This window comes from Leucoraja erinacea, chromosome 11 (genome assembly GCF_028641065.1).
Source record: "Leucoraja erinacea ecotype New England chromosome 11, Leri_hhj_1, whole genome shotgun sequence".
Classification (NCBI taxonomy): domain Eukaryota; kingdom Metazoa; phylum Chordata; class Chondrichthyes; order Rajiformes; family Rajidae; genus Leucoraja; species Leucoraja erinaceus.
In genome coordinates this window covers 54005680-54028052 of record NC_073387.1, presented here as the reverse complement: position 1 = coordinate 54028052, position 22373 = coordinate 54005680, and the positions used below count along the sequence as shown (strand labels likewise).

The window sequence follows — 22373 nt, the reverse complement described above, 5'->3', positions numbered from 1 at the left end:
AGTTTCCCTCTCCCCCGACTCACAGTCTAAAGAAGGGTCTCGACCCAAAACGTCACCCATTCCTTCTCTCCAGAGATGCTGCCGGTCCCGCTGAGTTACCCCAGCATTTTGTGCCCATTCAATGTGTCTCCAGCATTCTGTGTCCCTCTGCTCTATCCCCCTGCCCTGGGTATCTCGGGGGCTTCAATTCCCTTTGCAAATATAACCTATGTCATCAGAGAACTTGGAAATCCCGAACGCGAGGGCGGATGGATTCTCAATAGAACTGTGTGTGGCCTGCAATCCGTTTTTTAGGCCATTTTCTGTTGTTATGTTTTTTTTAACTCTGTACCACTTTAAGAGCCAGCAGCGATTTGCACCAAGCTGGATATCTAACCTAGATTTATCTGCATCTGCAGCCCCGTCGTTAACGTCAATGACTAAACTACAAATGCAAGTTTTATGTGTTGCAAAGATGACAAAATAAAAACACACGCGTGCACGCCTGCTCCCAGCCCTGGCTACTCGTCTAAGCACCGTGTGAAAAATGAACGGAGCAATTGTCAACGGTGCGTGTGCAGGTATGTAGGACGGCCAGGATCTACAGCATGTATGAAAACCCACCGGCGATGGGGGGGGGGGGGGGGAGGCAAGAGATACAAGAGATACAAGCAGGAACACTGACATCAGAAAGCATTTGAAGGTAAAGCGAGGCGGCCGTGAGCGCATATTATTGTCCCCACACCATCACCCGGGCATGTGGCTCCTGATTTTTAATCAAGGAGAGGAGGCAGGCAGGCAGTTAAATCCTATGATCCGTTTCCCAGCGCCAATAATACACGAACAAAGGAATCCGAGAATGTAACCCAAGCGGGCGACGTGCAAAATCCACGGTCGGATATATACTTATAAATACATAATGAAATATATAAATATATATCCGACGCTCGATCATACGTATATATATATATACACACATACACACACACATATATATATACACTATATATAGTATTATGCGTATATGTGTGTATATATATATATATGTACACACACATATACGCACAATAATATATATATATATATATGCACATAAATATATATCTATTATATATACACACACACACATATATATATATACACACACACAGACAATAACATATATAAATGTACATATATATATTATACACACACACAATTATACACTATATATATCTACACACACACACGCACGATATTACATATATGTACACACACACACACATATATATATGTATATATATTATATAAACACACATGCACACTATATACATCTGCACATACACACATGTATACATACGCACATATATATATATATATATATGTATATACACACACACAAAAAAACACATATATATATATATACCCACATATATATAAATATATACGCACAAATATATCTGTGCACACACACACACACACATATATAAAACGCACAGATATCAGTGAGCCAAGTTTAAATGCACACAGGCCAGATTATTATCCATAATAACGGGAGTCTCCTCTGCACCTGATGGGATTCTGAATACCTAGCCACGATTCGCCTCTCGTTCACCGGTCACAATGGGGGTAAAAGACTCCCGATTATATATTTTTGCCAAGATATGAACACACGCCAAAGCAACAAACTGCAGGGACTTACCAGGGTGTGAAACAGGCGACGAGGAACGTCCAGAAGATTACCTTCCGAGGCGACGGGGCTGCAATGGACGCGGTGGGACTTTTGAGCCATGTTGTGCTTGAAGCCATCTCTCTCGTCTGTCTCCCCCTCGCTGCTGCTGGCCCGTCCTCTCACGGCGAAGATTCAGCCAGATACATAGCGCAAAGCCGAGTGCATTTGTTCCTCGCTTGTAGCCTGCGACCAGCACTCTGAGGAAGACAATTTAAACGTCAGATCAGGCAATCCCACTGTCTCGCAGGCAAACAGTGACACAGTTGCAATAGGGGCAAGTGTATGCAGAAGTTTATTCTTTAAGGGCAAACGAACACAATATATCATCAGCATCTTTCCATGGCGTTGGAGGAGGTGCTGCATTTTTTTTATTGGGCTTTAGGGGATGGTGTGTCCTTATGACATGATTACAATTACCTTATATTCGATTTGGTTCGAGCTGGTGGTATATTCTGGATGTGAAATACAGCTCTCCGGCAAAACCCAAGATAGATCTTGTGATAAATCTATCGCCACAGTCAGTGTGGTTGGGGATTCTGCTGATTTGCCTGTATTTTTTTTCCAGCTTGGTTTTGCACGGGGCTGCTCAATGGGGAATGGATGTATTTCTGCCTCTGAGCAAGGGAGAGGTAGAGCGAGCAGGTTAGAGGGCGAATCATGTCATAGCATCGTCTTGTCGTCCAAGTTTAAATACACGATCAGAGTCAAACCTTCACCAGATTCAGATTCAATTCAGTTCAGTTTATTGTCAGGTGTACCGAGGTACAGTGAAAAGCTTTTGTTGTCAAACCGGTCAGCGGAAAGGCAATACATGATTACACTCGAGCCATTTACAGTGTAGAGATACATGATGAATGAATCATTCCTTTATAAGTTCACGATGTTGGGGGAGTCCCGAACCAGGGGCCACAGTTTAAGAAATAAGGAGTAAGCAATTTAGAACGGAGATGAGGAAAAACTTTTTCACCCAGAGAGTTGTGAGTCTGTGAAATTCTCTGCCTCTGAGGCCCAATTCTCTGGATGCTTTCAAGAGAGAGTTGGATAGAGCTCTTAAAGGTAGCAGAGTCAGGGGATATGGGGAGAAGGCAGGAACGGGGTACTGATTGGGCATGATCAGCCATGATCACATTGAATGGCGGTGCTGGCTCGAAGGACCGAATGGCCAACTCCTGCACCTATTGTCTATTGTGTATTGTTTATGGAATAAGCTTTAGTGCAAGGCAAGATATGTTGCTGTAAGAGTAGAGATTTAGGAGTGATTGTAACATGTGATTGTAAATCTGCTTCTGTGGTTAGCATGCAAATAGTGGCTTGGGTTGGGAACCATTTTAGTTTAGTTTGGTTTAGAGAAACAGCATGGAAACAGGCCCTTTGGCCCACCGAGTCCGCACCGACCAGCGATCCCACTAACACTATCCCACAAACATCAGGGACAATTTGTTAAATTTATATTAAGCCAATTAACCTACAAACCTGTTCGGCTCTGGAGTGTGGGAGGAAATGGAAGATCTCGGAGAAATCCCAAGCAGAGAACGTACAAACTCTGTATAGACGGAACCCGTAGTCAGGATCGAACCTGGGTCTCTGCTGCTGTAAGGCAACAGCTCTACCGCTGCGCCACTGTGTCGCCCTCACAAGGTCGTAAGTGATAGGACATTCCATCCATCAAGTCTACTCCGCCATTCAATCATGGCTGATCTATCTCTCCCTCCCAACCCCATTCTCCTGCCTTCTCCCCGTAACTGCTGATGCTCGCTTGCATGTAATGGTTCATTCCCATCTGACGGAGCGCCAGTAAGAAGGAATTTGTTGCGGTGGCACATGTAAAACTCGCAGTTACCAAACATAGTCACCGTGATATTCGTCCTCTGTGGTTACAAGAAGTTGCATTGTGTGTGTGAGTGGTCTAAAGGCCTGTCCCACTTAGGCGATTTTTTTGGCGACTGCCGGCAGCTGTCACAGTAGTGGCAGATCACCGAAAAAGCGGCGACTTGACCCCCCCCCACGACAATGTCTACGACAAGCTACAACATCCTACCACCTAGTCGACGTCAAGCTAGGGCAAGTTATCGACAACCGGTGTCCCATTAGGATATCCACCTACGACCACACCAAAGTCAACTTACATCCACCCGCGAAAAGCTACGACACGCTACGACCCTGTCGGCGACAACTGAAGACAATTCAGTCGCCGGTTGACGTAGGTAGTCGCCAATGGAATTCACCGAAGTCAGCACCTGGTGACAACCAACGTCACCTGGCGACAACCTACAACAGCGCCTACTACAGGACAAGACAAGCTACGTCAAGCCTTCAGTCGCAGAAAAGTTTTGAACATTTCAAAATCCAGCGGCGACCAGAAAAACGTTACAACTCTTCAGCCGACTTGAGGAGGCGACTCACGATCATACAGGCGTCACCCCGCGACCATGTGGCAACAGCCTAGTCGCCTGTAGTCGCCCAAAAATTCGCCTAAGTGGGACAGAGCCTTTAAGAACCTAATATTGGCTTTCAATATTGGCTACCATTGTGCGATAAAAGAGCTTAACTCCAACAGTGAACACTGGGAAGCAAGAAGTAACTTCGAGGAATACCGCTAAATTCTTTTAATCTCTTTTAAAAATGTATTTATATTCTACTATTAACTGTACATATGTGCATTGGTGTCGTGTTGTATTTCTTTTAACGGAGGAGAAGCAAATGGAATTTCGTTGCTCAGTTTTGTGCAATGACAATAAACATATTCTATTCTATCCTTAAAATCTTACTGACCTGTATGCAAAAACAAAAAGAATATCACTGCCCCATGATACATGTGGTACTAAAGAACCATTGAACATACTTCAAGACAATTGCCATTGATTCCAATAGAACGATTACCGTGGTCTATTTCACATTGATAGGCAAGATCAGAATGAGTGAGTTTATTTTTGAACTGAAAGATACAGTTTGGAAGAAGGCCCTTCGGCCCACTGAGTCCATGCCGACCATTGAACATACATTCACATCTGTAAGTAAAAATCCTGGAAATGCTCATTTTTTTTAACCCGAATGTCGTCTATTTTTGAATAACTTTCCCCTTCTGACCAAGATTATCTTCCCTATTGAAGCAATCAAATGAATTCCACACTGCACAATCTTCTAAGAGTTATTTCAGTTCACTTCTTCTTGCGTATGGCGTGCACAGCCTAAAGTTGTCGGTCAACTTGTTCTATTTTATCTCTATGTTTGTGTTCAGGTTGATTGCATTTGTCAAAACAGGGTGGACCACGTGAAGGTTGCAATCTCCCACCCCTGAGAGTTCACTGAGAGTTATTCCTTGTTTAATGATAGTGGCGTTTAAGAGGCTTTTGGATAGACGTCTGAAGTGCAGGGTATAGTGGGATATGGATCATGTGTAGACAGATGAGATCATTTATATCATTGTTCATTCGATTCACAACATGAAGCCAAGATCAGTTCATCTTGACTAAATTGGCCAGCACAAACATTGTGGACCGAAGGGCCTGTTCCTGTCCTATACAATTCTATGTTCTATCGGTCATGATGGCCAATGTAGTAGATAATAGATACCTGCAGTGCAATACTGTGAAGTAAACAGGATACTGGCAGTCACTTATAAACCACAGAGATCGCTGGAAGCCAACCTGAAACCGATCCATTTATTCCTAGTTCGCTTGGGCAGCTTACAACCCAGCAGTATGATTTTTTGATTTCTCTAACTTCAAGTAACCCCTGCTTTCCCCCTCTCTCTCTCTGTCCCACCTCCTCAGTTCCACTAATGTCACTGTTCTCCTGATGAATGTCACTCTTTGTATGCCTGTTTGTCACCTTCCCCTCAACTAACAAAGAACTAGAAACATAGAAAATAGGTGCAGGAGGAGGCCATTCGGCCCTTCGAGCCAGCACCGCTCCATTGTGATCATGGTTGATCGTCCCTCATCAATAACCCGTGCCTGCCTTCTCCCCATATCCCTTGACTCCACTAGCCCCTAGAGCTCTATCTAACTCTCTCTTAAATCCATCCAGTGACTTGGCCTCCACTGCCCTCTGTGGCAGGGAATTCCATAAATTCACAACTCTCTGGCTGAAAAAGTTTTTTCTCACCTCAGACTTAAATTACCTCCCTTTTATTCTAAGACTGTCCCCTGGTTCTGGACTCATCCAACATTGGGAACATTTTTCCTGCATCTAACTTGTCCAGTCCTTTTATAATTTTATATGTTTCTATAAGATCCACCTTCATCCTTCTAAACGCCAGTGAATACAAGCCTAGTCTTTTCAATCTTTCCTCATATGACAGTCCCAGGGATCAATCTCGTGAATCTACGCTGCACTGCTTCAATCACGAGGATGTCCTTCCTCAAATTAGGAGACCAAAACTGCACACAATACTCCAGATGTGGTCTCACCAGAGCCCTATACAACTGCAGAAAAACCCTATACAACTGCAGAAGAACTATCCTACATTTTCTGTTTAAGAAGGAACTGCAGATGCTGGAATAATCGAAGGTAGACAAAAATGCTGGAGAAACTCAGCGGGTGAGGCAGCATCTATGGAGCGAAGGAATGGGTGGCGTTTTGGGTCGAGACCCTTCTTCAGACATTTCATCCTACATTTCCTGATCATCGTCTGCTTTGATCTGTCCTTTGCACACCTTACATGTTCTTTGTACCCTCCAATACCTCGAGTTTCCCTGTCCCCTGACTCTCAGTCTGAAGAAGGGTCTCGATCCGAAACATCACCCATTCCTTCTACCCAGAGATGCTGCCTGTCCCGCTAAGTTACTCCAGCATGTTGTGTCTATCATCCATTCATTCCTATTTCCTGTTTAGTTTAGTTTAGTTCAGAGATACAGCACGGAAACAGGTCCCTTGGCCCCCCAGGTCCGCGCCAACCAGCAATCCCCGCACACTTACACTATCCTACACACACCACGGACAATTCATCCAAGCCAATTAGCCTACAAATCTGTACGTCTTTGGAGTGTGGGAGCAAACCAGAGGTCCCAGGGAAAACCCACGCAGGTCACAGGGAGAAACATAGAAAATACGTGCAGGAGTAGGCCATTCGGCCCTTCGAGCCTGCACCACCATTCAATATGATCATGGCTGATCATCCAACTCAGTATCCTGTACCTGCCTTCTCTCCATACCCCCCTGATCCCTTTAGCCACAAGGGCCACATCTAACTCCCTCTTAAATATAGCCAATGAACTGGCCTCGACTACCTTCTGTGGCAGAGAATAGTAAGATTAAACGAGAACTTACCAGTTTGAAGTTTGATCTGTATTTTATGAGGAGTTACGATGAGGGATTACGTGAAGAAGCCCGCCAGGACGCATGCGTGTCATTCTTCAAAGCAGCGGTGTGAAATCACAGATAACTGTAATGACTAAACATAGTAAGATTAGAGAAGAGATACCAGTTAAGTATATGATCAAGGGTGGGAGCAGAGGGCACGAAAATCCCTCATCGTAACTCCTCATAAAATACAGATCAAACTTCAAACTGGTAAGTTCTCGTGAGTGACTACGTGAAGATTTTAAAGCTCTGTGATTTCATTCCGTGGAAACGATTCCATGCATCACGTCTGCCTTGATGACTGTAGGAGGAATTGTGTTAACATAATTTGGACATGAATTCGACATTGAAATCATAAAATGTATTAACACAAAATTATAACCCCTTTTTATGGGTTTAAATTAATTAACAGAACTTAAAATTGTTTCTGCAAACGTTCCAGGTTTCATTACTGGTTTGTTGTAAAATAATTGGAATGTTTTTTCCCCAGACCATCCTGCTGCCTTGAGGATTTGGTCCATTGGTACATCCAACTGTATCACTGCCGATGTAGCTGCAGCCCTTGTGGAATGATATTTAAAAATATTAGTATCCACCTCAGCCTGTGTTAGCACCTGTTTCAGCCATCTTGAGATGGTCTGGACAGTCACTCTTTTGTGTGGTTGCTAGTGGCTGACCAAAAAGTGCCTTCTCATTGCCTCTTAGGATTTTTGTTTTCTCCATGTATAACGACAGATGTCTTACTATACACAGACGGTCATCTGTTGGGCATGACCTAAATTGTATATTGAAGCCTGCTGATCCCTGTCTGTTCTGCTTTACTAATTCATAGATATGAAACGTGATATTTTCTGTTGAGGAAGTCATGTTGTCCAGTCTTAGTTTATGCAGTGACTGTACCCTCTGTGCCGTGACCAATGCCATTAGCATGACTGTTTTTAATGTCAGTCTGTGTAGGGACAGAGCTGTTGCTGGAGACCAATTCCTGAGCATCTTCAGGACAACACTTACATCCCATATTTGGGAATACCTGGTTCTTGGGGATTAGTATTAAAAATTCCCCTCATAAGTTTTGTTACCAGTGGGTGAGTCCCAACAGTGTAACGCTCTGTCCCCTGCCATAGGTAAGTCGATAGGGCACTTCTGGCGCAGTTGATGGCATTGTAACTGAGCCCCTCATCATATTGGAGGCCTGCCAGATATTCCAGAACAGACGGGATGTTCATGTCTCTGTAGGTGATGTTGTTTTTATGGCAGTACATCTCCCACTTCCTCATATAGGCCAGATACTGTTTTTTTTTGTTTTTTTGTTTTTGTTTTATTTTTTGGTTGACTGTCTTTGGGCCGCCGAGATCATGTTCACTGTTCGGTCCGTCAGTCCCAGTTGTAGTAGAGGGTTACACAGAAAAGCTGGAGAAACTCAGCGGGTGCAGCAGCATCTATGGAGCGAAGGAAATAGGCAACGTTTCGGGCCGAAACCCTTCTTCAGACTGAGGATTAATTTAGAGTGCTTGTATTTTTGCTCTCTGTAAGTTTTGGTAATGTGGAGGTCCAAATTGTGTGGCTGGAAAGGCAGCCACCATTTTGCCAATTTGCCAGTTGTAGTAGAGGTGTTTTTAAACTCTACAAATTAATAAGTTCAAATGTTTATGGCATGGGTGGCTACCCTTGTTACGGGATGTAGCAATAAATCTGGTCTATGTGGGATGGTGATACATGGTTCTAATACCATGTTTAATACCACTGGGAACCATGGTTGAGTAGGCCAATCGGGTACTACCAAAATACCAGATGCAGAGTCTTGTTGTATTTTCCTTAATACCCGACTGATGAGGCAGAAAGGAGGGAATGCGTAAATAAACAATTTCCCCCAAACGAAAATGCATCTGTCGCCGCTGCCCCAGGGTCTGGGTTCCCATGAAACATAATTTAATAACTGGTGGTTAAGTCTGGATGCGAATAGATCGATATCTGGTGTTCCATATTTTGCTGTAATATCAGCAAATACCTTTTTATTCAACATCCATTCGGTGTTTTCATTAAATTTGCGTGACCTGGTGTCTGCCACTAAATTTAGTCTTGCTGGTAGGTAGTGGCTGATATCCAAATATCTCTCTGGATACACCATTGCCAAATTGTATTAGCCAGATTGTCACATGATGTTGATTTGTTTCCACCCATGTGGTTAATGTATGCTACCACTGTGGTATTGTCTATCTGTAGTCTGTAGTCTATCTGTAGTCTATGCTGGTGATATGATCCAGTACAATATGATTTTAGGCCATGGAATGCACCCAACATTTCCAGGTAGTTTATGCCCAGTGTGAGTAATAATGATGCCTCCTGAGCAGTCCATCTACCTCCACAGCTGGTGTTGGTATTGATGGCTCCCCACCCAAATGCACTGGCATCAGTTTGTAGTACCATGGAAGGGTTACTGACAATGATTGGATTGGAACAAAGCCAGATGTTATCTATCCACCATTTTAGTTCCATTTTAGCTTTGATTGGTAGTTTCATAGGTCTGTCAAAGTGACCTTCATTAATTTAGAGTGCTTGTATTTTTGCTCTCTGTACGTTTTGGTAATGTGGAGGTCCAAATTGTGTGGCTGGAAAGGCAGCCACCATTTTGCCAATTACTTTTGCTACCAATCTGATAGATGGTTTGCTGATGTCAATTAGGTTATTGCAAGCCTCTATTAAATCTCTAGCCTTTCCCTTAGGCAGAGTCACCGACATGTGAACTGAGTCAATGGTGAACCCCAAATAGCCCATAGTAGTGGAAGGCGTTAGTTTAGATTTAACTGGATGGATAATAAATCCCAGTTTTTCAAATAACTGTTTTGTGGCTGTTACAGTTTGTTTGGTCACTTCCAAAGTTTTGCCCACAATGAGTATGTAATCTAAATATGCCATGACCATGTGTTTATGTTTCTGTAGAAATGCTAGGGCTGGTTTCAAAATTTTTGTGAACAGCCTGGGGCTGATGATAACCCATTTGGCAGTGCTTTAGACTTCCATGGTTGTCCCATCCAGTTGAATTTTAAGTAAAATCTGTGGTCACCTCTTATAGGCATTGAATAGTAAGCATCTTTTAAATCGATGCTGGCCATGAAGTAACCTTTGGAAATTAATTGTTTAGCAGTAACAAAGGTTTCCATTTTGAAGTGAATATATTGTACAAATGTATTCATTTTTGTCAGATCTATGATGATGCGACAACCACCATCTTTTTTGTTTTTGGTAAATATATTGGACACAAATTCTAATTGTTCGTGTTCAGTTTTCTCAATTACACCTTTTACGTAAAGCCGCTCCAGCTCAGCTTGGGCTTTTGATTTTTCTTTATCAGAAAGCACGAACATTCGGTTCGGTATATGTTGAACTGGAGGGCTGTACTTGTGTATAAACTCTATTGTATATCCCTGGATACTGCTTAAGATGTAAGTATCGGTTGTTAACATGCTCCATGCATTCAGAAAAGAGTGTAATCTCCCCCCAACCTCCATGCTCCCTGTATTTTGTAGGGAACCAGACCCACCTACCTCCATAGTTACCAGTGGCAGGTTTACTTCTTTTTGTAGGTTCTTCGCTGCTGTTGTTGCGCTGGTGTCTGGATTTTCGGTTTGGTTGGCGTTGGAGGTCCCCGCATCTTCCAAGAAGGCCGGCCTGGGCCATGGCCTAAAAAAGACTCATGTTTTGAGTACCGGGCCTTCGAGCTTTCACCAGTTCTGCTGGTGGGTGCGTAGGGGTGCTGTCTTTGGCTGTAGTGGGTTTTTGTTGGAGTCCCTTTTATTAGTCCAGTAGGTTCTCTCGTTCCTGCACCCCTTGCACACTTGTCTTTCCTTCTGCGGACCCCTCTTCCAGGTCAGCCCAGAACTGACCCACAGTGCTCCCCTCTGATGAGGTAGAAGCACTGTGCAGCCCTTCAAGAGGTACTGCTGTGGGTTTATCATAGGGCCCACAGTGACCCGACTCCATCTCCCAGAGTCTGTCACGTTGGAGCAAATGCTCCACACACCGCTCCATCCGGCTCCAGCACTCTCGGTCGCTGGCCGCCCGTGGTTGTTCAAAGTCGGACTCCTCTGATTCCACGAACTTGTTTGTTTTTGTGTCTAGCTTTACCGCCCGGCCGCGTGTATCTGGCCGGTGCGGAGGCGACATCGGGCACAGCTGATCCCACTATCGGTGATCCGAGTGCCGCTGGCTGCTGCTGGCTGCCCGCTGCTCCGTGGTCCTCCCTCACCAGCTTTGTCGCAGACCTTGTCTTCTCTGTTTCCCGTTGGTTTCTCCACCTGTAATCAGCATGGGAAAACACAAAAAGACCGCAGTTCTTACCTGCAGGTCCTGGTTTAAATTGTCGCTACGGGGGAACGTCGTTCCACCCCGCCTCCTGCCGATTTCGACTTGTCAAAAGTCGACGGCCCCATTCTGAATAGTCTCCCGCCCGGCCGTGGTGTTCTGGCCGGCGCGGGATCAGAATTCGGCACAGCTGATCCCTTACGGGGCTTGTGCCTTCAGCTGCTGCTGGCTCCCGCAACTTTGCGGTCCTCCCCAGCCAGCTTCACTCGTAGCAGTTGTGGGCACTATTTTGTCCAGCTTCCCCCCCCCTGTGTAAAACAGCGCGGGGACAAAAACTACCGCAGACTAAATCACTTACCTGCAGGTCGCGGTTTCAAACTTACCGCTGCGGGGGAACGCTCCACCCCGCCTGTCGTTTCGCAAGCGTGAAAGCGATATGACACGCATGCGTCGTGGCGGGCTTCTTCACGTAGTCACTCACGTGACTCCGAAGTAAAATTCCAGAGATTCACCACTCTCTGTGTGAAGAATGGTTTTCTCATCTCGGTCCTAAAAGACTTCCCCCTTATCCTGTAAACTGTGACCCTTGTTCTGGACTTCCCCAACATCGGGAATAATCTTCCTGCATCTAGCCTGTCCAACCCCCTTAAGAGTTTTGTAAGTTTCCATAAGATCCCCCCTCAATCTTCTAAATTCTAGCGAGTACAAGCCGAGTCTATCCAGCCTTTCTTCATGTGAAAGTCCTGACATCCCAGGAATCAGCCTGTACATCCCAGGAATCAGAACGTACGTGCAGACAGCACCCGTAGTCAGGATCAAACCCGGGCCTCTGGCGCTGTAAGGCAGCAACTCTACCGCTGCGCTATAGTGCCATCCTAAAGTTCAAAGTTGTCGCACTTTAAATGATTTTGTGTCCAATATGGATCAAAACAAAAGCTGTTCAGATGTTGATCCTTAACGGGGACAATGTGGAAAGAGTCAGAATACATTGACCTGAGAGTGGTGTGACTAATTAGGTAATTTAATTGGAGAGTTAATTAATGGGCAATTAAAGACACTTAAAGTATGATACGGATTCAAAACCACACTTCTCACGTGAAAGATTAAGTCTTTAATCTTGCCGTAATGAATAGGATTCACGCATCGCATGAATCTCGGAGGGGAAAAGCGGCCCCCAAGGCACGCAGCAATCAGGCTTGAGAGACAAACCAGTTACTGAGACGTGGGAGACATTGGGTGCAGAGGTGGTGAAGAATTCAGGCAGGATTTCACACAAGCCTTGAGCGTGGATGTTAGTGAATCACACAGTGCAGGCTGCCAACAGCAAGATGGTCTCCAGCTTCAGTTCCCAGTCCTTTCAGGCTGTTCACGGACACAAAATGCTGACGTAACTCAGCGGGACAGGCAGCACCTCTGGAGAGAAGGATGGAAAGAAGGGCGACGTTTCGGGTCGAGACCTTTCTTCAGACCGTGAGTTGGGGGAAAGGGAAAAACGAGAGACACGGAGTGTGATGGAGAGAGATATAGAACAAATGAATGGAAGAAAAAATGCAAAAAGGTAACAATGATAAAGGAATCAGGCTGTTTGCTAGGTGATAACGAGAAGCTGGTGCGACTTGGGTGGGGGAGGGATGGAGAGAGAGGGGACGCAGGGGTTACTTGAACTTAGAGAAATCAATATTCATACTGAGTTGTAAGCTGCCCAAGCAAAATATGAGATGCTGTTCCTCTAATTTGCGTTTAGCCTCACTCTGACAATGGAGGAGAGCTAGAACAGAAAGGTCTGTGTGGGAATGGGAAGGAGAATTAAAGTGTTTGGCAAATGGGAGATCAGATAGATCCGGACAGGGTGAGCAAAGATGTTCAGTGAAGATATGTCTACTTTCAGATTGTTTCGTTCAGCTTAGTTTTGAGATCTAGTTTGGAAACAAGCCCTTTGGCCCACCAAATCCTCGCTGGCCTGCAATCGCCCATTCTGTCATATGTTGAAAGAATGGAGCGGCTGGGCTTGTACACTCTGGAGTTTAGAAGGATGAAAGGATACCTTATTGAAACATCTGATTATTTAAGGGATTGGACACGCTGGAGGCAGGAAACATGTTCCCGATGTTGGGGGAGTCCAGAGCCAGGGGCCACAGTTTAAGAACAAGGGGTAGGCCATTCAGAACGGAGACGAGGAAATACTTTTTCACCCAGAGAGTGGTGAGTCTGTGGAATTCTCTGGCTCAGAAGGCAGTGGAGGCCAATTCTCTGGATGCTTTCAAGAGATAGTTAGATAGAGCTCTTAAAGACAGCGGAGTTAAGGGATATGGGGAGAAGGCAGGAACGGGGTACTGATTGTGGATGATCACAGTGAATGGTAGTGCTGGCTCGAAGGGCCGAATGGTCTATTTCTGCACCTATTGTCTATTGCCTTTATTCAACCATCTGCCTAACATTCCCACCTCCCCCCCCCCCCCCCCCCCCCCCCCACACCCCCAAGGGAGTGAGCCTGGTCCTTGATTATGATGCTGCTGGCCTTGCTGAGAGCGTGAAGTATAGATGGAGTCAATGGGAGGGAGGTTAGTTTGTGGGATGGTCTGGGCTGCGTCCACAACTCTGTGCAATTCCTTGCTGTGACGCATCCCCATTAAAATGCCTTCTGGAGTACAATCTGTGCACGAGATACAATGTAAACACAGCTTGTACCTCATCAGATTTGCAGATGGTCATCGCATTTGCAGAATAAGGCCATTTAGACCCGAGGTGAGGTCAAACTTTTTCACACAGAGAGTTGTGAATCTGTGGAATTCTCTGCCACAGAAGGCAGTGGAGGCCGATTCACGGGATGCATTCACAAGAGAGTTAGATACTCTTAGGGCTAGCGGAATCAAGGGGTTTGGGGAGAAGGCAGGAACGGGCTACTGATTGCTGGCTCAAAGGGCCAAATGGCCGACTCCTGCACCTGTTGTCTATGTATCTATGAACATCTAGTCAAAATGCATCAGCCGCTAAAAATCTGTCTGTCGTTATAACATCTCCTGGTGGAGGAAACCCTTAAATCAATATCATTTCAGGTGTCATACAATAGGTTTACAACATAGTTTATGAATGACATGAGAAGTAATTCACTTCAGTTTGATAGAGTGGCATCTGGAATCATTTTACATTGCTGAATATTTTGAGTTAGGGAGAAACTCCACTAATGCATTATTTTCACGGTAGTTTTGTTTAGTTTAGTTTAGAGATACAGCGCGGAAACAGTCCCTTCGGCCCAGCGAGTCTGTGCCAGACAGCGATCCCCGCACACTAGCACTATCCTGTACACACTAGGGACAATTTACAATTTTACCTGAGCCGATTAAGATACAAAACTGCCCGTCTTTGGAGCATGGTGGGAAACCGGCGCACCCGGGAAAACCCACGCAGTCATGGGAAGAACGTACAAACTCTACAGACAGCGCCCGTAGTCAGGATTGAATCTGGATCTCTGTCGTTGTAAAGGGCCTGTCCCATGAGCATGGGCCTGCATGCGGGCAAGCGCGACCTAACGTGGTCGTTTGAGCCATACGTCCTCGCGGGGCCGGTCCCACTTTGATCGTCGGAGCCGTATGGAGTTGTGCGGGGCTGGTCCCGACATCGCGCGGGGCTCCGAAAAACTGACACTGTTCAAAAATTCCGCGTGGCAACGGTCTTCCGGCCCAAAGCCACATTAAGGCCGTACGCGCCCGCCCCAATGGGCATACGCAGCGTCTTGACGGCGTACGCCTAGCGCGAACTTCCCGCGGACTTCGCTCGAACTTCACGTCAACTCGTACGGGATCACTCGACCTCCGCGCGGCCCCCGCTTCCGGTTGGGTTGCGCTTGCCGCATGCAGTCGCATACAGGTGGGTCAGGCCCTTAAGGCAGCAACATTTCTATGCCGACCCCTTATTTTTAAATAAAACAAGATAATACCCCCGTTTATTATTTTTACTGCTGCAATTTCACAAAAGGTTACAAAGAAGAATTGACGTCATGTTGAGCTGAACAATATCCAAGTGCTAATACTTCACCTAGCAGGCATTTACTGTACAGCCATGTCAATAAGGGGCCTTATGCCTTTTGACGGTGGCTCCTTTGAAACTGGGTTGGAACAAAGAGATAAACGTGAACAGACATGCTATTCTCGCCTTTCAGCTGTTACGGACGCTATAAATATCTCAAAAGCCATTCTGATGCTGTATCTATTTTTATCCCCCATGTCAAATGACTAACATCCAAAGTAAACATGTCTTTCAAAGTTTTCAGATGCTGCACAGTCATTATTCACATGCGATTAACCACAGGAAACGGACCTCTATTTCCCATTAGACACAAGGAACTGCAGGTGCTGGTTGGTGGGTGAATCTGTGGAATTAATTTCCACAGACGACTGTGGAGGTCAAGTCCTTGGGTATTTTCACAGCGGAGATTGACTGGTTCTTGATTAGTACCGGGCGGCAAAGGTTATGGGGAGAAGTGCATGAGAATGAGGTTGAGAGGGAAAGAGAGATCAGCCATGATTGAATGGCGGAGTAGATTTGATGGGTCAATAGACAATAGACCATAGACAATAGGTGCAGGAGTAGGCCATTCGGCCCTTCGTGCCAGAACCGTCCATTCAATGTGATCATGGCTGATCATCCCCAATCAGTACCCCGTTCCTGCCTTCTCCCCATATCCCCTGACTGCTATTTTTAAGAGCCCTATCTAGCTCTCTCTTGAAAGCTTCCAGAGAACTGGCCTCCACCGCCCTCTGAGGCAGAGAATTCCACAGACTCACCACTCTCTGTGAGTAATGGTGTTTCCTCTAAATGTCTTACTCCTTATTCTTAATCTGTGGCCCCTGGTTCTGGACTCCCCCAACATCAGGAACATGTTTCCTGCCTCTGGCGTTTCCAAGCCTTTAACAATCTTATATGTTTCAATGAGATCCCCTCTCATACTTCTAAACTCCAGAGTGTACAAGCCCAGCTACTCCATTCTCTCAGCATATGACAGTCCCACCATCCCGTGAATTAACCTTGTAAACCTACGCTGCACTCCCTCAATAGCAAGAATGTCCTTCCTCAAATTAGGGGACTAAAACTGCACACAATACTCCAGGTGTGGTCTCACTAGGGCTCTGTACAACTGCAGAAGGACCTCTTTGCTCCTATATTCGATTCCTCTTGTTATAAAGGCCAACATGCCATTCGCTTTCTTCACTGCCTGCTGTACCTGCATGCTTACTTTCATAGACTGATGTACAAGGACCCCCAGATCCCATAGTGCTCCCCTTTTCCCAACTACGCCATTTAGATGGTAATCTGCCTTCCTGTTTTTGCTACCAAAGTGGATAACCTCACATTTATTCGCATTAAACTTCATCTGCCATGCATCTGCCCATTCCCCCAACCTGTCCAAGTCACCCTGCATTCTCATAGCATCCTCCTCACAGTTCACACTGCCACCCAGCTTGTGTCATCTGCAAATTTGCTAATGTTACTTTGAGAGTATTCAAGGTCAGTATATTGTCACATGTACCAATTAATGTACAGTGAAATTCGAATTAGCATACAGCCATACTAAAAGAAAAGCAACAAGTCATACAACTACATAAAAGTTAACATAAACATCCACCACAGTGGATTCCCCATGTTCCTCACTGTGATGGAAGGCCAATCTTTTTATTTTATTCTCCGGGCAAATGAACCATCCGCAGTCAGGCCCACAACAAAGCACTTACAGCCGGTGGTCGAAGTACCCGCGTCGGGGGGCGGTCGAAGTTCCTGCGGCTTGGAGTTCCCGAAGTCGGTCTCTAATCAGAGAACGCAAGCTCCGTGATGTTAAAGTCCGCAGGCTCCCGCGGTTGAAGCTTAGAGGTCGATCCCCGACAGGGATCGTGAGCTCCGTGAAGCTAAGTCCTGCAGGCTCCCGCGGTGGAGCTCCCGAAGTCGGTCTCCGGCAAAGGCCGCCAACTCCTCGATGTTAGGCCGCGGTCCGGACGCAGATACGATGCTGAAAAAAAATCGCATCTCCGTCGAGGTAAGAGATTAGAAAAAGGTTTTTTCCTCCAACTCCCCCCCCCCCCCCACCACCTCCCACATAAAACAAGCTAAAGAACACTTAAAACATACATTTAACACGCACAGACAACAAGAAAGGAAGGGTCATTTGCTCCTATGAACATGAGCAAACAAAAGCTATTCAGCTATTCCCCTTTCCTCCATCCCCATCCACCCGTATTCCTTTCCTCCGGCTTCACATTTCATCCTCTTTCCTTACCTTGCAGTCTTTTCATGTCTACTCATCTGCTGACCAACAAACCCCCTCCCCCTCACCTGTATCCACCTATCACTTGTCAGGCCTTGTCCCACTCCCACCTCTCCTCTAGATTTCACCCCCCCCCCCCCCCCTCCACCCCCACTGAAGAAGGGCCCCGACCACAACATCACCTATCCATGTCTTCCAGAGATGCTGCCTGACTCGCTGAGTTACTCCAGCATGTTCTGTCGTTTCTTTTCCATTTTCTTTCCCCCAGAGTTATGAATTTCGGGCTGCTTGGTTTTTGAAACCCCACACCAAATCCAGTGCAAATTGAAGAAATGCACTGATCTCACAAACTTGGATGGAATGAACATGTGTTAACGACTTTGCTATTGTTGTGTCAAGATTGGTACAAGAGTCACAGACATACAGTGTGATATCTCATGCCACAATTTCCACCAAGATTTGCAAACCAAAACGAAGGTATGTATTACTAAAATAGCAGAAGTCCCCAATCAACGTGCATGTCAATTATTAAAGAGAAGCAATATATTTTTCTCCAAGTATTTAAGACGATTTTTTCTCCTCCAGTTTGACAATAAGTAAATTAATTCTGATCGTGTTCTGGAAGGGAAGACACTCTGACTTTTTCTACTTGTAACATAATAATCCTTGACTTGCATAGAAACATAGAAAATAGGTGCAGGAGTAGGCTATTCAGCCCTTCGAGCCTGCACCGCCATTCAATATGATCATGGCTGATCATCCAACTCACTTTCCTGTACCTGCCTTCTCTCCATACCCCCTGATCCCTTTAGCCACAAGGGCCACATCTAACTCCCTCTTAAATATAGCCAATGAATTGGCCTCAACTGCCTTCTGTGGCAGAGAATTCCAGAGGTGGTGAGGGGTGCTGTCTGTATGGTGTTCGTATGTTCTCCCCGTGACCTGCGTGGGTTTTCTCCGAGATCTTCGGTTTCCTCCCACACACCAAAGACGCACGGGTTAGTAGGGTTGGTGAATTGGCTTGGTGTATGTGTAAATTGTCCCTAGTGTTAGGATAGTGTTAGTGTGCTGGGATCGCTGGTCGGTGCATGCTCGGTGGGCCAAAGGGCCTGTTTCCGCACTGTATCTCTACACTAAAATAAACTGAACTACTGATGTTTAAGAAAGAACTGCAGATGCTGGAAAAATTGGAGGTAGACAAAAATGCTGGAGAAACTCAGCGGGCGAGGCAGCATCTATGGTGTGAAGGAATCGGGGGCGACAAAACGTCGCCGATTCCTTCTCTCCATAGATGCTGCCTCACCCGCTGAGTTTCTCCCGCATTTTTGTCTAAACTTCAAACTTCCTATACTTTATGGCACCGAAATATAGTCTCACCTTTTTAATGTGTGGAAGATTCTCCTTGAAACACATATGAATTTAACTTATGAGTCATTGCTCCCCCTCCTACAGTGTGACTTCACTCACAGCTGTCAGCTATTGAGAATCCAACAGTATAATTACAGTTTATTGCTGGATTGATATCCCACCATTAAATGTCAATGGATGTTATGTTAGCACAATTGCATAAATTACAAAGCATGTATATCTTACCAAGAGTTGGGGAATCTAGAACCCGGGGACATGGGTTTAAGGTGGGGGGGGGGAAAGATTTAATCGGAACCTAAAGGGCCTGTCCCATGAGCATGCGGCAAGCGCGACCTAACGTGGGCCGGTCCCACTTCACTCGCCGGAGCCGTATGCAGTTGTGCGGAGCTGGTCCCGACATCGCGCGGGGCTCCGAAAAACCGACAACGGCCTGCCGGCCCGCAGCTGCCTCAACGCCATACGCACCACCTCGACGGGCGTGCGCAGCGTCTCGACGCCGGACACAGCGTCTTGATGCCGTACGTCACGCGCGAACTTCCCGCGTACTTCGCCCGAACTTCACGTCACTCACTCGACCTCCGCGCGGCCCGCGCTTCCTGTTTGGTCGCGCTCGCCGCATGCGGTCGCATGCTAGTGGACCGGCCCTGTACGGGGGTCACTCGACCTCCGAGCGACCCCGCGCGGCCCCCGCTTCCGGTTTGGTCGTGCTCGCCGCATGCAGTCGCATGCTTGTGGGACAGGCACTTTAGAGGTCACATTTTTTACACAAAGTGTGGTGAATGTATGGAACGAGCTGCCAGAGGAGGTAGTTGAGGCAGGTACTATCACAATGTTCAGGACACATTTAGACAGGTACATGGATCGGAGAGGCTTAGGGGGATATAGGCCTAAGATTAGTTTAGTTTAGTTTAGAGATAGAGGATGGAAACAGGCCCTTCGGCCCACTGAGTCCCCACTGACCAGCGATCCCTGCACAATAACACTATCATACATACACACTGGGGACAATTGACATTTTTACCAGGCCTATTAACCTGAACGCCTTTGGGGTGTGATGGGAAACCAAAGGTCTCAGAGAAAACGTACAACTTACACACAAACGCCGTAGAGACCAGCGCCCATAGTCAGGATCGAACCCAGGACTCGTGTCTCTGGCACTGTAAGGCAGCAACTCGACCGCTGCGCCACCGTGCCACCCTGGGTGGGACTAGTATAGATGGGGCATGTTGGTCGGGGTGTGGGCAAGTCGGGCCGAAGGGCCTGTCTCCACGCTGTGTGACTAGTAGGTCAAGAGTGTTGGAGTTGATAAACCAAGGCGGGTAATGTCTGAAGAAGGGTCCCCGATCCAAAATGTCACTTAAAAAGACTTCAATAAGATACGTTATCAGAATCTTAGAATTCACAATTATTTATTTTTCTTTAATAGAAATAAATTTAATTTACAATTAAGTGTTTTGGACGTTTGATGTACAAAATATTTTACAAAATAAATGTATTAAAAATTCAAAAACTGGAAAGAACTATAAATGTAACTAAATGATCATACAGTCTGAAGAAGGGTCTTGACCCGAAACATCGTCTAGCCATGTTCTCCAGAGATGCTGCCGAGCCCACTGAGTTACTCCAACACTCTGTGTCTTTTTAAATTGTATGAAATATTTGCTTTATTAAAGGTGAAAATGTATCAATGCTACAATTTTTGCATCTGCTTACCAAATTCCCACCAACAACTTAAAATACATTCAGATGTTTTTTTCTGTCTACATGCAACCTTTATAGGTTGCATGTAGACCTCTGCACATCGACGGAGCTGATGTGGAAAGGGTCAGCAGCATGAAGTTCCTAGGACTACATCTGTCTGATGACCTGACGTCCACGGCCAACACCACAGCTCTGGTCAAGAGAGCCCAGCAGCGACTTCACCCTCTCCGAAGACTACGTAAAGCAGGCCTCCCCACTACACACCTACGGACTTTTTATAGGGGGACTGTCGAGAGCACATTGACCTATGGCATCACTTCCTGGTTCGGGAGCTGCAAGGCGTACGAACGGCACCAACTAGACAGGATAGTGAAGACCGCCAGCAGGATTATTGGTGCTCCACTCCCCTTCCTGCTGGACATATACAGGAAGAGATGTATCAGCAGAGCCATCTCCATCATCAAAGACCCCTACCACCCATCGCATGACATTTTCTCCATCCTGCCATCTGGGAAGAGGTACAGGAGCATTAGCTGCAAAACCAGCAGGATGCTCCTCAGCTTCTTCCCACAGGCTATAAGACTGATAAATGGACTTTGCCCCCTGCCAAGTATCGCGCACAAACCCCCACACTGCAGCAGAGCCACTGTTGTGCCGCTGCCGGTCGGAACGCCTGTTGAATGTTTAGTAGAGTGTTAAATTTGTTCATGATACATGTATTTTTTTTTATTTCTATTTATTTTTCATGCACACTGAATGGACACTGGTTGAGCAACGTTTTTTTGTTTCCTCTGGGTATGCGAATACTCAGGAAATGACAATAAAGATATACAATACAATACAATACAATATAGCCCTGTCCCAAGGTATGAGTTCATTCTAAGAGCTCTCCCGAGTTTGCCCTGATTTACGGTAATGGCCACTCGTCGGTACTCGGGGCTCTCGTGGACATTTTTCAACGTGTTGAAAAATCTTCACGAGTCTTCCCGTGCTTACCTGCCGTTAGCGAGTCTTCCCGAGTACCTGCCGTTAACGTTACGAGCCGCTAAGAGACGTCCCCGAGCTCCGATGTACCCGCTACGTTCATTCTCTGTGCTTACCACGTGTTTGATTTTTTTAAAACTCGGGAGGGCTCTTGAATGAACTCGTACCATGGGACAGGGCTGTTATATGAAATATCTTATACATTCATAGGTTCGAGGAGCAGAATAAGGCCATTCAGCCCATCATTTATACTCCGCCATTCAATCATGGCTGATCTATCTTTCCCTCCCAACCCCATTCTCCTGCCTTTTCCCCATAACCCCTGACACCCGTACTAATCAAAAATGTGTCAATCTCCGCTTTTAAAAATATCTATTGACTTGGCCTCCACAGATTATGCCCAAATGCAGGGATTTAACATTTTTTTCCCAGAAAATATATTCCTTGATAAAATGTAGCTTTGCATTGTGGACACTTGTCAGTTTATATTGAGCAGCGTACAGGATTAGAGTTTCTATTTTTACCCCAGAGCTTCAGTATGTCTCTCTGAGCTGATTTTGGATTATCCTAAACCTTCATTCAACCATGGGGATAGATTTCCATTTTGCTGCTTCTTGGATTTTGTACACAATAGACAATGTCGTTAGCTTTCTTAATACATTAAAAAAAACCCGCAAAGAATAGTATCAAAGGGTTAGTGAATAAAATTTATACTGGTAAAAAGCCAGTGTACAAAGTGTGTGTGTCAGTGTGTCTCTGTGTGTCTCT

At 45.8% G+C, this 22373-nt stretch overlaps 1 protein-coding gene across 3 annotated transcripts in view; it reads right to left on the bottom strand.

Moving 5' to 3' along the window:
- gabrg2 (gamma-aminobutyric acid type A receptor subunit gamma2) overlaps positions 1 to 2324 on the bottom strand; it is a 97953-nt gene extending 95629 nt beyond the window's left edge. The window contains exons 1-2 of one of the 3 annotated variants that reach the window (XM_055643308.1): positions 2108 to 2324; positions 1661 to 1887 (exon numbers count right to left, since the gene is read on the bottom strand). In XM_055643308.1, coding sequence (XP_055499283.1) covers positions 1661 to 1767 — 107 coding nt within the window. In that variant the 5' untranslated portion in view covers positions 1768 to 1887; positions 2108 to 2324. Of the gene's footprint in view, positions 1 to 1660; positions 1990 to 2107 lie in introns of those variants that run through there. The other 2 variants (XM_055643307.1, XM_055643309.1) reach the window with 2 other exon arrangements.
- Positions 2325 to 22373: the final 20049 nt, after the last annotated feature.